Below are 12,737 nucleotides of genomic sequence, written 5' to 3'. Positions count from 1 at the left end.
CAGAGCAGCAAGACAACAGCGCTAACGCCTGAGCCGCCCAACTCCCTGGATAGACACATATATGTCATAATAATAATAATTAATAATAAATAATAATAATAATTATTATTATTATTATATTTTTTTTAGCCCCAACAGATTCTGCAGCGTTTTTTTTTCTTTACACGATGCAGGGGTTACATTTACATACTACATTAAATAATATCACCCAGCCATTGTACATAGAAAAGTGCCTAGAAGTGTTCGGGAAACCAGTCACCCACCAATCTCCGAGTACAAGTAAAAAAGTGCATGGAAACATCAGAGATACAGTGGTACCTTGGTTTAAGAGTAACTTGGTTTGAGAGCGTTTTGGTTTAAGAGCTCACAGTTTTTCAAAATTGTGAATTGGTTTAAGAGCATTGCTTTGGTTTAAGAGCTCCCTGTACTGGGTGGGAGCGCAAGTGGGGGAGGGACATGGTCTGTATAGCGGGATCTACAGCCCTGTACTCTGACCCAGGAAGTCTCCCGCACCTTCCAAATCATAGCAGATCAACTTCAGGCTGGGGCTTGCATCAGGGGACAGGAGTGTGGAGGTAATCTCTTCATAGCTGTAACCCCTCTCTCCCCGGACAGAGAGTGCTGCTATACTGTGCCCACATCTGCCCTGCTCATTCCTTCCTGCTCCCTGCAGTCTCTGTCAGTCCTTGTGTGCCACATCCTCTCCATTACTGTACAGTAACTTATAATATCACATATTCTGCTGTTTCTGAATGTTTGTCTCATTTGTTTTACATGTTATTCAGAATAATAAATCATCATTTTTGGGGTGTGGAACCAATTGTTTGCATTTGAATGATTTCTTATGGGAAAATTTGCTTTGGTTTAAGAGTGGATTTGGATTACAAGCTCGGTCCCGGAACAGATTATGCTCGTAATCCAAGGCACCACTGTATATAAAATTAAACTCAGAAATGTAGCAGCTCTTCTAGTCTTGAGGAATATGTCAGCCTGGTCAGATCCAGGGATGAGGTGTGGTTGGTGATCACCCATAGAGGCTGGGCCTCCCTTCTCTTGGGTGCAGGATTTTAACTCAGGATGGAACCTCAAATGTGAATATGGCAAAGTCCTATCTGGTAAACCATGCGGGATTCCCGGCCTGTCAATTGTGGGCACTAAGCAGTTCTCTATAGTGACCACACGGTGGCGTAATTGTACTACATATTACCTACACGGTCTGTATCATTGTGTTCTATTTACAGACGGACAATAAATGACATTGTAACAAAGAAGGAGAGAATAGATACAATGGGGGAGATTTATCAAACATGGTGTAAAGTGAAACTGGCTCAGTTGCCCCTAGCAACAAATCAGATCCCACCTTTCATTCCTCACAGACTCTTTATATCTCATCTACAGAGAGGAAGGTTAGACGTTACATTGTACTTTGGGGTCCAGAGATACATTGTAGCTTCACTCGCTGAGATTTCCCATCAACTCCTCAACGTCCCCATAGCCAGGACAGCGCCCCCGCCCGCAGCTCCTCCAGCACTGCAGCCAGTGTTAGACTAGGATAAGTATATAGGAGAATAGGGGGAAGCGGCGCTGACAATGGCGGAGCCGGGCACAGGGAGGAGGTCACAGCTCAGTGCTGCCTCCTGGCGGATTGTCCCGGTAACCAGCGGCTATATTGTGCTATATGTGACCTCCGGCCGCTAATGTAATGTCCAGCTCCGGCCACGTCCAGGGCCGCCATCAGGAATTTCGGGGCCCCATACAACCAAAGTGTCTGTGCCCCCCACATTAATAAAAAAAAAATAAAAATTGTTCGCCCCACGCCTAGCTGGGAGGTATAATTTGGTTCAGATCAATTCTAGAGAACTGGCTCATATACCCCATTTTCCCCAGTGGCTTAAAATGTAACCTCTGTTATACAGTTATAAAATTGTAGAAACTAAATGTGAACAAGGTGCAATTTAAATGTCACCATACAGACACTTACTTGTATAGCTGCCTCTTGTGCTCTGTATGCAGTGCGTTATACTCACCCTTGCAACGTACAATTTATAGCGTGTCTACAAGCCCAGCGGGGCTCATTATGATGGAGACTAAAACTTATACAAGAGTGGGGTAGGGGTTCCCCTGTATTCAGAATGCTGTTGAGTACTAGGCAATGCCCCGTTTGGGGTTATTGAATTTCGAGGGTCTGGGGGGGCTGTTTGATTTGTATATGTTCACCAATATCCCCCCCCCCCCGGTATGCTCACTAACATAGAATATGTTGATAAGGCTAATATAATGAGGCTGTTCCATGTTAGTGAGCATATACAAATCATCCCCCCCCCAGGCAGACTAGTTTAGCTCACCCAAGCCAGTGATAGCGAATACATGGCGGTGAGAACGCTTTCTAGGAGATCCTGTGTGTGCAGCAGAGGTGTCTTTATCCTGCTCTGCATAGACCCTCGAAATTCAATAATCCCAAACGGGGCATTGCCTAGCACTCAACAGCATTCTGAATACAGGGAACCCCTACCCCACTCTTGTATAAGTTTTAGTCTCCATCATAATGAGCCCCGCTGGGCTTGTAGACTCGCTATACATTGTACGTTGCAGGGGTGAATATAATGCACTGCATACAGAGCACAAGAGACAGCTATACAAGTGAGTGTCTATTTGAATTGCACCTTGTTCACATTTAGGTTCTACAATTTTATAACTGTATAACAGAGGTTACATTTTAAGCCACTGGGGAAAATGGGATATATGAGCCAGTTCTCTAGAATTGATCTCACACACAGACACCAGCACACATGTATACAGACATACAGACACCAGCACACATGTATACAGACATACAGACACCAGCACACATGTATACAGACATACAGACACCAGCACATATGTATACAGACATACAGACACCAGCACACCAGGGCATGATGAAGTTTGAACTTCTGCAACCTGGAGAAATCACCTGATATCACCTGCAGTCCTATGTAACACCACATAACACAGTGGTATCTCTGAGTACAGATAATGTAGTAGATTTCACCTGCAGTCCTATGTAACAGCACAGATAACACAGTGATATCTCTGAGTATAGATCATGTAGTAGATTTCACCTGCAGTCCTATGTAACAGCACAGATAACACAGTGATATCTCTGAGTATAGATCATGTAGTAGATGTCACCTGCAGTCCTATGTAACACCACAGATAACACAGTGATATCTCTGAGTACAGATAATGTAGTAGCTGTAACCTGCAGTCCTATGTAACAGCACAGATAACACAGTGGTATCTCTGAGTACAGATAATGTAGTAGTCACCTGCAGTCCTATGTAACACCACAGATAACACAGTGATATCTCTGAGTACAGATAATGTAGTAGTCACCTGCAGTCCTATGTAACAGCACAGATAACACAGTGATATCTCTGAGTACAGATAATGTAGTAGCTGTCACCTCGGGGCGCCCCTACTAAATGATGTTCTACAAAATAAGAAAAGTGTCATACAGGGACTCACAGGTGACGTCTTCTTTGATCTGAGGCGTCACTTTCCCTTTTCCTCTCCATCCGGCCCAGACCTCCATGATGATTTCTTCCAGATACGTTTCATCCCCTTAGAACCTGCGAGACAAACAATTTAGGCTCCGCACATTTCTAGCAACTTCCTTTCCTTTCTCCCCCCTGTAGGCTCCCATAGTAACTGCGCTGTGTGGGATGCCCCCTGTATGTAGGATCCCCTGCTGTGCCCCCTGTATGTAGGATTCCCAGCTGTGCCCCCTGTATGTAGGATTCCCAGCTGTGCCCCCATGAACTAATAATGCCCCCAGAGGTACCCCCATGCACTAATATTGCCCCCAGAGGTGCCCCCATGAGTTAATATTGCCCCCAGAGGTGCCCCCATGAACTAATAATGCCCCCAGAGATGCCCCCATATACTAATAATGCCCCAGAGGTGCCCCCATATACTAATAATGCCCCCAGAGGTGCCCCCATGAGCTAATAATGCCCCCAGAGGTGCCCCCATATACTAATAATGCCCCCAGAGGTGCCCCCATATACTAATAATGCCCCCAGAGGTGCCCCCATATACTAATAATGCCCCCAGAGGTGCCCCCATGCCCCCAGAGGTGTCCCCATATACTAATAATGCCCCCAGAGGTGCCCCCATACACTAATAATGCCCCCAGAGGTGTCCCCATACACTAATAATGCCCCCAGAGATGCCCCCATACAATAATAATGCCCCCAGAGGTGCCCCCATACAATAATAATGCCCCCAGAGGTGCCCCCATACAATAATAATGCCCCCAGAGGTGCCCCCATACACTAATAATGCCCCCAGAGGTGCCCCCATACACTAATAATGCCCCCAGAGGTGCCCCCATATACTGATAATGCCCCCAGAGGTGCCCCCATATACTAATAATGCCCCCAGAGGTGCCCCCATACACTAATAATGCCCCCAGAGGTGCCCCTAAAAAAAACAAACATCCTACTCACCTAATCCGCGTTGTGCAGGCAGCAGCTCTTCCTCCTCCTCTTCGGGCTCCATCTTGCGAGCCGCAGGGACGGGACTTCCGGCAGACGTGATGACGTCACATCATCACGCCTGCCGGAGGGGCACATGATCACGGCCCGGCCTCCCATAGGCTGCTGGTATGAAGTTCCGGCAGCCTATGGGAGAGAATACAGGAGGAGGACGCTGACAGGTCCTTCTCCTGTATTCTGATCGCTTTAATGTTCCGCCCGCTGTGCGGGCGGAACATTAAAGCGATCAGTGCATCCCGAGAAGCTGCGTGGCCGCAGCTTCTCGGGTTGCTCAAAAACAGGTGGCAAGGGGGGCCGTGCGGACCCCCCTAGCGTAGAGGTCGGGGGGAGGCGGCCGGTGGGCCTGCCGGGCCCCCCCCCCCGTGTCTCTTAGGGTCCGGGCCCCATACGGCAGTACCACTTGTACTGCCCTATCGGTGGCCCTGGCCACATCCATGCAGCAGCGCTGAGTGTGAGCACCGAGCACCTCGCCAGGAATCTGCCCTAACCCCTGCATGTCCGGAGCACCGAGCACCTCGCCAGGAATCTGCCCTAACCCCTGCATGCCCTAACCCCTGCAAGTACTGTCACTAATAGTCATCGCACCCCAGTATCCCCCATCCCAGAAACCACCGCCCGGGAGCGGGGAGGCCGCGCTGCATCATAGGAGAACACCGGCCACCAGGGGGCGCCACACCGGGAGATCACGGCGGCTGCTGAAGCATCACAGAGCCCGGAGGGAGATACACGGGGAACCCCACTGATCTGTACAAGGGAACAAACAAGCATCAGCCCCAGAAATCCTAAAACCTATATGAACCCCACCCAGCCATACCGACCCTGACCCCACTAATAACGGACATAATAGCATCAGAAGAGGGAAATGAAGGCGATAATAACAGAAAAGGCGGGAAAAAGAAGTCACATTATATTTCTGGTCAGCCAATCAGCAGGGAGTAGGCGGGGCTGGAAAAGTAAATATAATAAGACACACCCCAGGGTGGATCATCTGTGCAGTTTTCTGTCAGGTTCGTCCATTTCCTATATAAAAAGGACTCTGGCTCGTTCTCCTATCGTTGCTTCCATACAGCTCAGAGAATGTCTGGACGCGGCAAAGGAGGAAAAGGTCTCGGTAAGGGCGGTGCCAAGAGGCACAGGAAGGTGCTCCGGGATAACATCCAGGGCATCACCAAGCCCGCTATCCGCCGTCTTGCTCGCAGGGGAGGCGTCAAGAGAATCTCCGGCCTCATCTATGAGGAGACTCGCGGTGTCCTGAAAGTCTTCCTGGAGAATGTGATCCGCGACGCCGTCACCTACACCGAGCACGCCAAGAGGAAGACCGTCACCGCCATGGACGTGGTGTACGCCCTCAAGCGCCAGGGCCGCACTCTCTACGGCTTCGGAGGTTAATTCCGCTCCCATTCGGCTCCATCTCCACAACCCAAAGGCTCTTTTCAGAGCCGCCCACGTCTTCTATACGAGAGGCTACAGATTGTCCATACGTTCCTGTCAGAGCACGTTACAGTCCCTGAGCACCCTGAGCAGTCATGTCCTAATGAGCTTAGAGACAAATACAAAAATGTGAAAGCACTAAAGGGGTTAATCATTTGATGTTAGGAGGGCATTATGGCTGGGGGGGGGGTCCTATCGTTTTCAAGTTCTCGCTTTTTTCCCGATTCTTTCCCTTTCCTCCAACCTATCCTCTCTATGTAGTCTCTCTACACGATTCCCTTTTTTCTCTACGCAGCTGTTTTATTTATTACCCCCTTCTGCTTGGCGAACGGAAAGGGATGATTAACCCTTCAATGCCTGCATTTTCCGCTACACCGGGGTCTCCAGTCCTTACTAAATAAATTAAATGAGTGAACTATCCGATTGACCTAAATATGAGAGAGAGACGTGTTGGATACCAACTCCAAACCCTGTGGCCTAAATGATGCCACTAAATCCACGAAAGAATAAACATGGGTGGGTACCCCGATATTTGCTTCCAGTTTAGAATTTCACATAAAGTTACACAAAAGAGAAAGTAAAGATAAAGACAGCCAGTATTTTATCGATAACCCAAATCCTCTTCAAGCAGTAAGGTGGTGATGATTGGCTGCAATGATTTCGTCCGGTGTAAAATGATCAGCTGAGGGAGCACCCCCGCCCCAGACCCTGTATGTATCAAGGGGAGGATTTTCTGTGTGGTGAAGCTTTTGAACATTTACAACAAGCTGAATGTAAATTGGAGGCAAGTGACAAAGATTTATTGATACTTTGTGGAGATATGGACAAGAACCGGAGAGACCCTGACAATGGTGTTGTCCCAATTGCCCAGCACGTTTTTTTTCCCCCGTTTTAATCTTTACAATATTTGTTTGCCGATTATGTTTTCTATAAATCAGGTATCTGTGCAGTATTTCGTCCGTTTGAGGCCTGCCTCAAACAAGGACGGAGGAGGAGCGACTCCTGGGAGCAGCAGATGAGGGGGATCTCAGGCAGTGAGGCTTATGTAGGGGGTTCAGGTAACCATGTGGGATGATGGGGGTTATGCTCCGCAGCAGGTACATGTCCTTCTTTTCTATCCATCCTGGAGGTGATCTATTTGGTTTTTCTTTCTAGTCTGGGAGATCGATCTATCCATTAATCTATATCGAATCTATCAATCTAGCTTTGGCTTCCAAAATCTGTCAGATAAATCTCTCTGTGTACTGAAATAAACCAGCTATACTAGTAAAGGGGGGCTCTACCTTACAGCGACTCTGTACCCACAATCTGACAACCCCCCCTGTAGGTTTTACACCCACTTATACCTTTTTGGGTAAACCGTTGTTTGTCCCGTATTGGGAATGATTTAAGTGTTTTTAACATTGTTTTTCAGTGCTTTTGTTTCTGGGTTTATTGTTAACATGTAATAAAATAAATTGAATATATTTATTACTGATTGACAATTGTTTGTGGAGTGCACTCTATCATGTGTCTTGTCCTTTTTCTTTCAAATATCTCTGTGTAAACGCACCATATCTTTATCTAATCAATCCATTTATCTATATCGAATCTATTTCACTCTATGTTGCCTAAAAACAGCAGCACCTGACCTGACCTGGCGGTGTGCCATTAACCCTATCGGGTGCTGATGATCTCCATTTGCTGCTATATTTGTGGCGATTTCTATGCTGTGTCATGTGCTCGGCGCTGTTCTCTCCCCGGTGACATCAGTCTCCCGGCAGCTATGAAGGGTTCTCCAACAATGATGGAACAACAATACGGGCGCTGAGGGGTTAACAGTGGGGGCGGAGCTTTAGCTCGGATAGTTGGCGCTCACAGCTCTGCTCATCACCGGGGATTTATGCCGCATGTTCCTCGCTTTACCGACGGTCACGGGTTGTTCTTCGTTTCCCTAAACACAAGTCTCTATATTATAGGAAATATTGCCAGTAGAGGCGGCACACAGCGATAGCCGTACAATGAGCGGGAAATTCAAACTAAGCTGCTTAGCCCGGATACTGCGCGCTGATTGGCTGATCCCCGGGGAAGACGAGACTTCTAGTAACAGGTCAGGGGGATCCCGAGCAGTGAGGCCGATGCCTTCCACCACCCATGTAGGAGGAGGATGGGGGTTATGATGCTCCGCAGCAGATACATCGAGGGGACACTCCCTCTGCAGTCAGTCCTAGGGAGGGGGGCTGTAGGTAGAGATGGGCCGGGAGGAGCCGTCACTAGAGGTCAGTGTCATTTACTAGTAACAGCGCCCCCGTCTGTATGCGGCAGCGCCGATATCCTGCAGCCTCTACCAGTCATGTGTTATATGTAATAGCGGTGAGAGCTCTGTATGAGGAGAAGGTGGGTGGCTCTTAGAAGAGCCTTTGGGGTTGCGGACGGTACCGGATGGATGAGCGGAGCTCACTTGCTCTTGGCCGCTTTGCTGCTCTCGGTCTTCTTGGGCAGCAGCACGGCCTGGATGTTGGGAAGGACGCCTCCCTGGGCGATGGTCACCCCACCCAGCAGCTTGTTGAGCTCCTCGTCGTTGCGGACAGCCAGCTGCAGGTGACGGGGGATGATGCGGGTCTTCTTGTTGTCCCGGGCGGCATTGCCGGCCAACTCCAGGATCTCAGCGGTCAGATACTCCAGCACGGCGGCCAGGTAGACCGGAGCGCCGGCGCCAACCCTCTCAGCGTAGTTTCCCTTGCGGAGAAGCCTGTGCACACGACCGACGGGGAACTGCAGTCCTGCCCGGGAGGAGCGGGTCTTGGCCTTAGCACGGACCTTGCCTCCTTGTTTACCGCGTCCAGACATTATCGAGCTCGTGCGCTTTCACGATCAGATTCCCTCTCCCGGCGTCTGCGGCTTTTTATACTTCCTTGCTCCGCCCTCCGCCTCCTGTCATTGGGTAGATTTGAATCCGGCCAACGGGCAGCCTGCTTGTAGGTACGCCAATAGCCGGCTGTGGGCGGGGATTATGACGCGCTCCCCGGTCAGGTGACTCTCTCCTCCAGTAGTGGGTCGAGCAGGCGGCAGCGCTCATTTGCATGGGCTGGGTATAAATAGGGCTGCGGCGGGAGGGGAGAGCAGCATTCTTCTCTGTCCCAGTGAAGGAGGATTGTGAGTGATCATCATGCCTGATCCCGCCAAGTCTGCCCCAGCGCCCAAGAAGGGCTCCAAGAAAGCCGTGACCAAGACCCAGAAGAAGGACGGCAAGAAGCGAAGGAAGAGCAGGAAGGAAAGCTACGCCATCTACGTGTACAAGGTGCTCAAGCAGGTCCACCCTGACACCGGTATCTCCTCCAAGGCCATGGGCATCATGAACTCGTTCGTCAACGACATCTTCGAGCGCATCGCAGGGGAAGCCTCTCGCCTGGCTCACTACAACAAGCGCTCTACCATCACCTCCCGGGAGATCCAGACCGCCGTGCGCCTGCTGCTGCCGGGAGAGCTGGCCAAGCACGCCGTGTCCGAGGGCACCAAGGCCGTCACCAAGTACACCAGCGCCAAGTGAGCGGCTCGCCTCCTGCCTCTTCTCTTATCACCCCAAAGGCTCTTCTAAGAGCCACCCACGTTGTCTAGAACGGAGCTGGAGCTTCTCCCGTAGTCTATCCTTCAGCTGCCTCGGCCCTCCCCTGTTTTGCATTTGCTTCTTCACCAATCGATCGAGCTGCGGTCAGTAGGGGATGTATTTACCATAAAGCGTGTCGCCTTTATGGCCAATGCATCACACGAAACCCTCCCTTCTATCTACATCTCACTTCAGCGCCAGTATCCACTACCTAGCCGTTCTGTTCATTGGATTCGTGGCAGAACAGCGACACCTACTGTCGCTGCTGAGCTATTACTGCCTTGTATTTATGAATGGGAAGATGTTACGTTACACGTAATGCGATCGTTACTTTGTGTCTTTATTCAACTAGGTGAAGGTTCTGATCCCGATTCCCGCCTAATGTAACAGCCGCTGCCCATTCATCAGCACAGATCGTCCTGACTTCTCTCCTATTGTTTTCCGATTACAACTGTGACCGAGGTCTTCACAGCACCACCTGCTGGCTGTTGTGGTATTGCAGTAGTAGTCTGGGGATTTTATTAACCCGCGCAGCTTCAGTTAGTCTCGAATCTCACCAGTTCTCTAAAACCCTTCGCGCTTTTTATTCTCCACAAACGTAATACGATCGGTGGGGGTAAGATAAGCAGGAGGATGAGGGTAGCAGCTGTCATCTAAGACTCCTCATCCCGGGGACATCTCTACTGTAATCTACCGGCATCAAGCAAACTGCGGCCCAATAAGGTTCGGGTGAGGATCGCTTCTAACGGGCGGAGGATCGAGTGGGAAAATCAAACCTCACAAATCCCGGGCGCTCAGCCAATGAACGCCAAGCTTTGAGGCCGTAGCGCCACCCCAATAGCTATCTGCCTTAACCCTTTGCTGCTCGCGTAGTTTGCTGCGTGCAGAGCAGAAGAGAACCATCCTCCCCGGACTACTCCAGCCATCATCCCCAGTAGTGCTACAGATGAGCTCCAGTCACGTGTGTCCCTTTCATGCAAGTCTATTGGTGTGATGTCATAGACGGTTGTGCTGTCAAGGATATCGTACAACTGTATCAGACATGTTGTCATTTTTTCATACAGAAACTGCTAAAAGATTTTCCTGGCTCTAATATCTGGTGATTGGAGCCATTTTGTGTTGGACAAAGCAAATGAAGGTAACTCTGGGTTGCAATGGATCAGGGCCTAGGGCAGTGGCGTAGCTACCGCGGTCGTGGCGGGCGCCGCCACGAAGGGGGGCCCGCGAGGCCCTCCCGATCAATCACTCTTGTGACCGCAAGCATTGTTTTGCTTGCGGTCACAAGAGTCCGGCTCCGTCTTCCCCCGGCTGCTGCGCGACTGCCGGGGGTGTCACGTCGTATCCCCGGCAGCGCGCGCATCCCAGAACTCCCTGCGCGCCCTGGGCCCTGACTTCCGGTTCCGGCGCGCAGGGTGCTCTGGGATGTGCGCGCTGCCGGGGATAAGACGCGACAGCCGCGCAGCAGCCGGGGACAGACCAGGAGGAGTGAGAATCAACGTGGGAGCCAATTGTCAGGTGAGTTAAGTTTTTTTTTTTTTTTTATCAGCCTGCAGGGTGGGGGAAAGAGGGGGGCATCTATGAGGGTAGGGGGAAAGAGGGGGGCATCTATGAGGGTAGGGGGAAAGAGGGGGGCATCTATGAGGGTAGGGGGAAAGAGGGGGGCATCTATGAGGGTAGGGGGAAAGAGGGGGGCATCTATGAGGGTGGGGGGAAAGAGGAGGGGGGCATCTATGAGGGTGGGGGGAAAGAGGAGGGGGGCATCTATGAGGGTGGGGGGAAAGAGGAGGGGGGCATCTATGAGGGTGGGGGGGAAGAGGGGGCATCTATGAGGGTGGGGTGAAGGAGGGGGGCATCTATGAGGGTGGGGGGAAAGAGAAGGGGGGCATCTGAGGGTGGGGGGAAAGAGGAGGGGGGCATCTATGAGGGTGAGGGGAAAGAGGAGGGGGGCATCTATGAGGGTGGGGGGGAAGAGGGGGCATCTATGAGGGTGGGGTGAAGGAGGGGGGCATCTATGAGGGTGGGGGGAAGGAGGGGGCATCTAAGAGGGTGGGGGGAAAGAGGGGGGGCATCTATGAGGGTGGGGGGAAAGAGGGGGGCATCTATGAGGGTTGGGGGGGGAAAGGGGACCATCTATGAGGGTTGGGGGGGGAAAGAGGGGCAATCTATGAGGGTTGGGGGGGGGGAAGAGGGGCCATCTATGAGGGTTGGGGGGGGAAAGAGGGGCCATCTATGAGGGTTGGGGGGGGAAGAGGGGCCATCTATGAGGGTTGGGGGGGGGGGAAGCGGGCCATCTATGAGGGTTGGGGGGGGGGAGAGGGGCCATTTATGAGGGTTGGGGGGGGGAAAGAGGGGCCATCTATGAGGGTGGGGGGGAAAGAGGGACCATCTATAAGGGAGGGGGAAAGGGGACCATCTATAAGGGAGGGTGGGGGGAGAGGGGACCATCCATAAGGGAGGGTGGAGGGAGAGGAGGCCATCTATAAGGGAGGGGGGGAGGAGGCCATCTATAAGGGAGGGGGTAGAGGAGGCCATCTATAAGGAGGGGGCAGAGGAGGCCATCTATAAGGGAGGGGGTAGAGGAGGCCATCTATATGGAGGGGGGAGAGGAGGCCATCCATATGGAGGGGGGAGAGGAGGCCATCTATAAGGGAGGGTGGGGGGAGAGGGGGCCATCTATAAGGAGGGCAACATGGGGGGAGAGGGGCCATCTATTTGGGGGGGCAACATAGGGGGAGAGGGAATACACAGAGGGGGGCATATATTATTAGGAGGTCACATAGAGTCAGGGCTACCCACTAAAGGAGTGTGTAAAGGGGACAATACAGATGTGCAGTGTGTAGAGAGATGAGGATAGTGTCAGTGTGAGGAGCCTAATATGTTTGTCTGGCAGATTCTGTGGATTCGTGGCTCGGAGAAGTTCTCAGGACGGATGGAGAAGATGAAAAGGAAAGAACTCCGATCAGAGAAGACGTCCCCTGTGAGTCACCTGATATAACTGCACTGTAATGTATATGGTGTATAGAGCCTGTGTAGAGCTGGGGCCACCTCTATATGACTGGATGAGGTGATTTAGTATACTGGTCAGTAACAATATGGTGGTGATGGTAGTGGTTGTGGTGTGGCAGTAATGTTTCCTTCCTATACACTGGTATTACTGGTAATATTGGTCTCAGTATACAGGA

General features: G+C 51.2%; 3 protein-coding genes across 3 annotated transcripts; 2 read left to right on the top strand and 1 right to left on the bottom strand.

Annotated features, from left to right (window-relative positions):
- Positions 1–5,615: 5,615 nt before the first annotated feature.
- On the top strand, positions 5,616–5,954 carry LOC138802895 (histone H4). The gene has a single exon (XM_069986619.1). It carries the CDS (start codon positions 5,616–5,618, stop codon positions 5,925–5,927), a length of 312 nt encoding a protein of 103 aa, XP_069842720.1. The 3' UTR covers positions 5,928–5,954.
- A 2,373-nt stretch (positions 5,955–8,327) lies between these two features.
- On the bottom strand, positions 8,328–8,807 carry LOC138802411 (histone H2A type 1). The gene has a single exon (XM_069985686.1). It carries the CDS (start codon positions 8,796–8,798, stop codon positions 8,406–8,408), a length of 393 nt encoding a protein of 130 aa, XP_069841787.1. The 5' UTR covers positions 8,799–8,807; the 3' UTR covers positions 8,328–8,405.
- A 286-nt stretch (positions 8,808–9,093) lies between these two features.
- LOC138802563 (histone H2B 1.1) lies at positions 9,094–9,532 on the top strand. The gene has a single exon (XM_069986001.1). It carries the CDS (start codon positions 9,118–9,120, stop codon positions 9,496–9,498), a length of 381 nt encoding a protein of 126 aa, XP_069842102.1. The 5' UTR covers positions 9,094–9,117; the 3' UTR covers positions 9,499–9,532.
- The last annotated feature ends 3,205 nt before the right edge of the window (positions 9,533–12,737 follow it).

The sequence above is a fragment of the Dendropsophus ebraccatus genome, chromosome 10 (genome assembly GCF_027789765.1).
Source record: "Dendropsophus ebraccatus isolate aDenEbr1 chromosome 10, aDenEbr1.pat, whole genome shotgun sequence".
Classification (NCBI taxonomy): Eukaryota; Metazoa; Chordata; class Amphibia; order Anura; family Hylidae; genus Dendropsophus; species Dendropsophus ebraccatus.
This window is presented reverse-complemented; position numbering and strand designations above follow the sequence as displayed.

Excerpts from the sequence above, each read along its gene's own strand:
- LOC138802411 (XM_069985686.1), bottom strand. The coding sequence starts at position 8,798 with ATGTCTGGACGCGGTAAACAAGGAGGCAAGGTCCGTGCTAAGGCCAAG.
- LOC138802563 (XM_069986001.1), top strand. The coding sequence starts at position 9,118 with ATGCCTGATCCCGCCAAGTCTGCCCCAGCGCCCAAGAAGGGCTCCAAG.
- LOC138802895 (XM_069986619.1), top strand. The coding sequence starts at position 5,616 with ATGTCTGGACGCGGCAAAGGAGGAAAAGGTCTCGGTAAGGGCGGTGCC.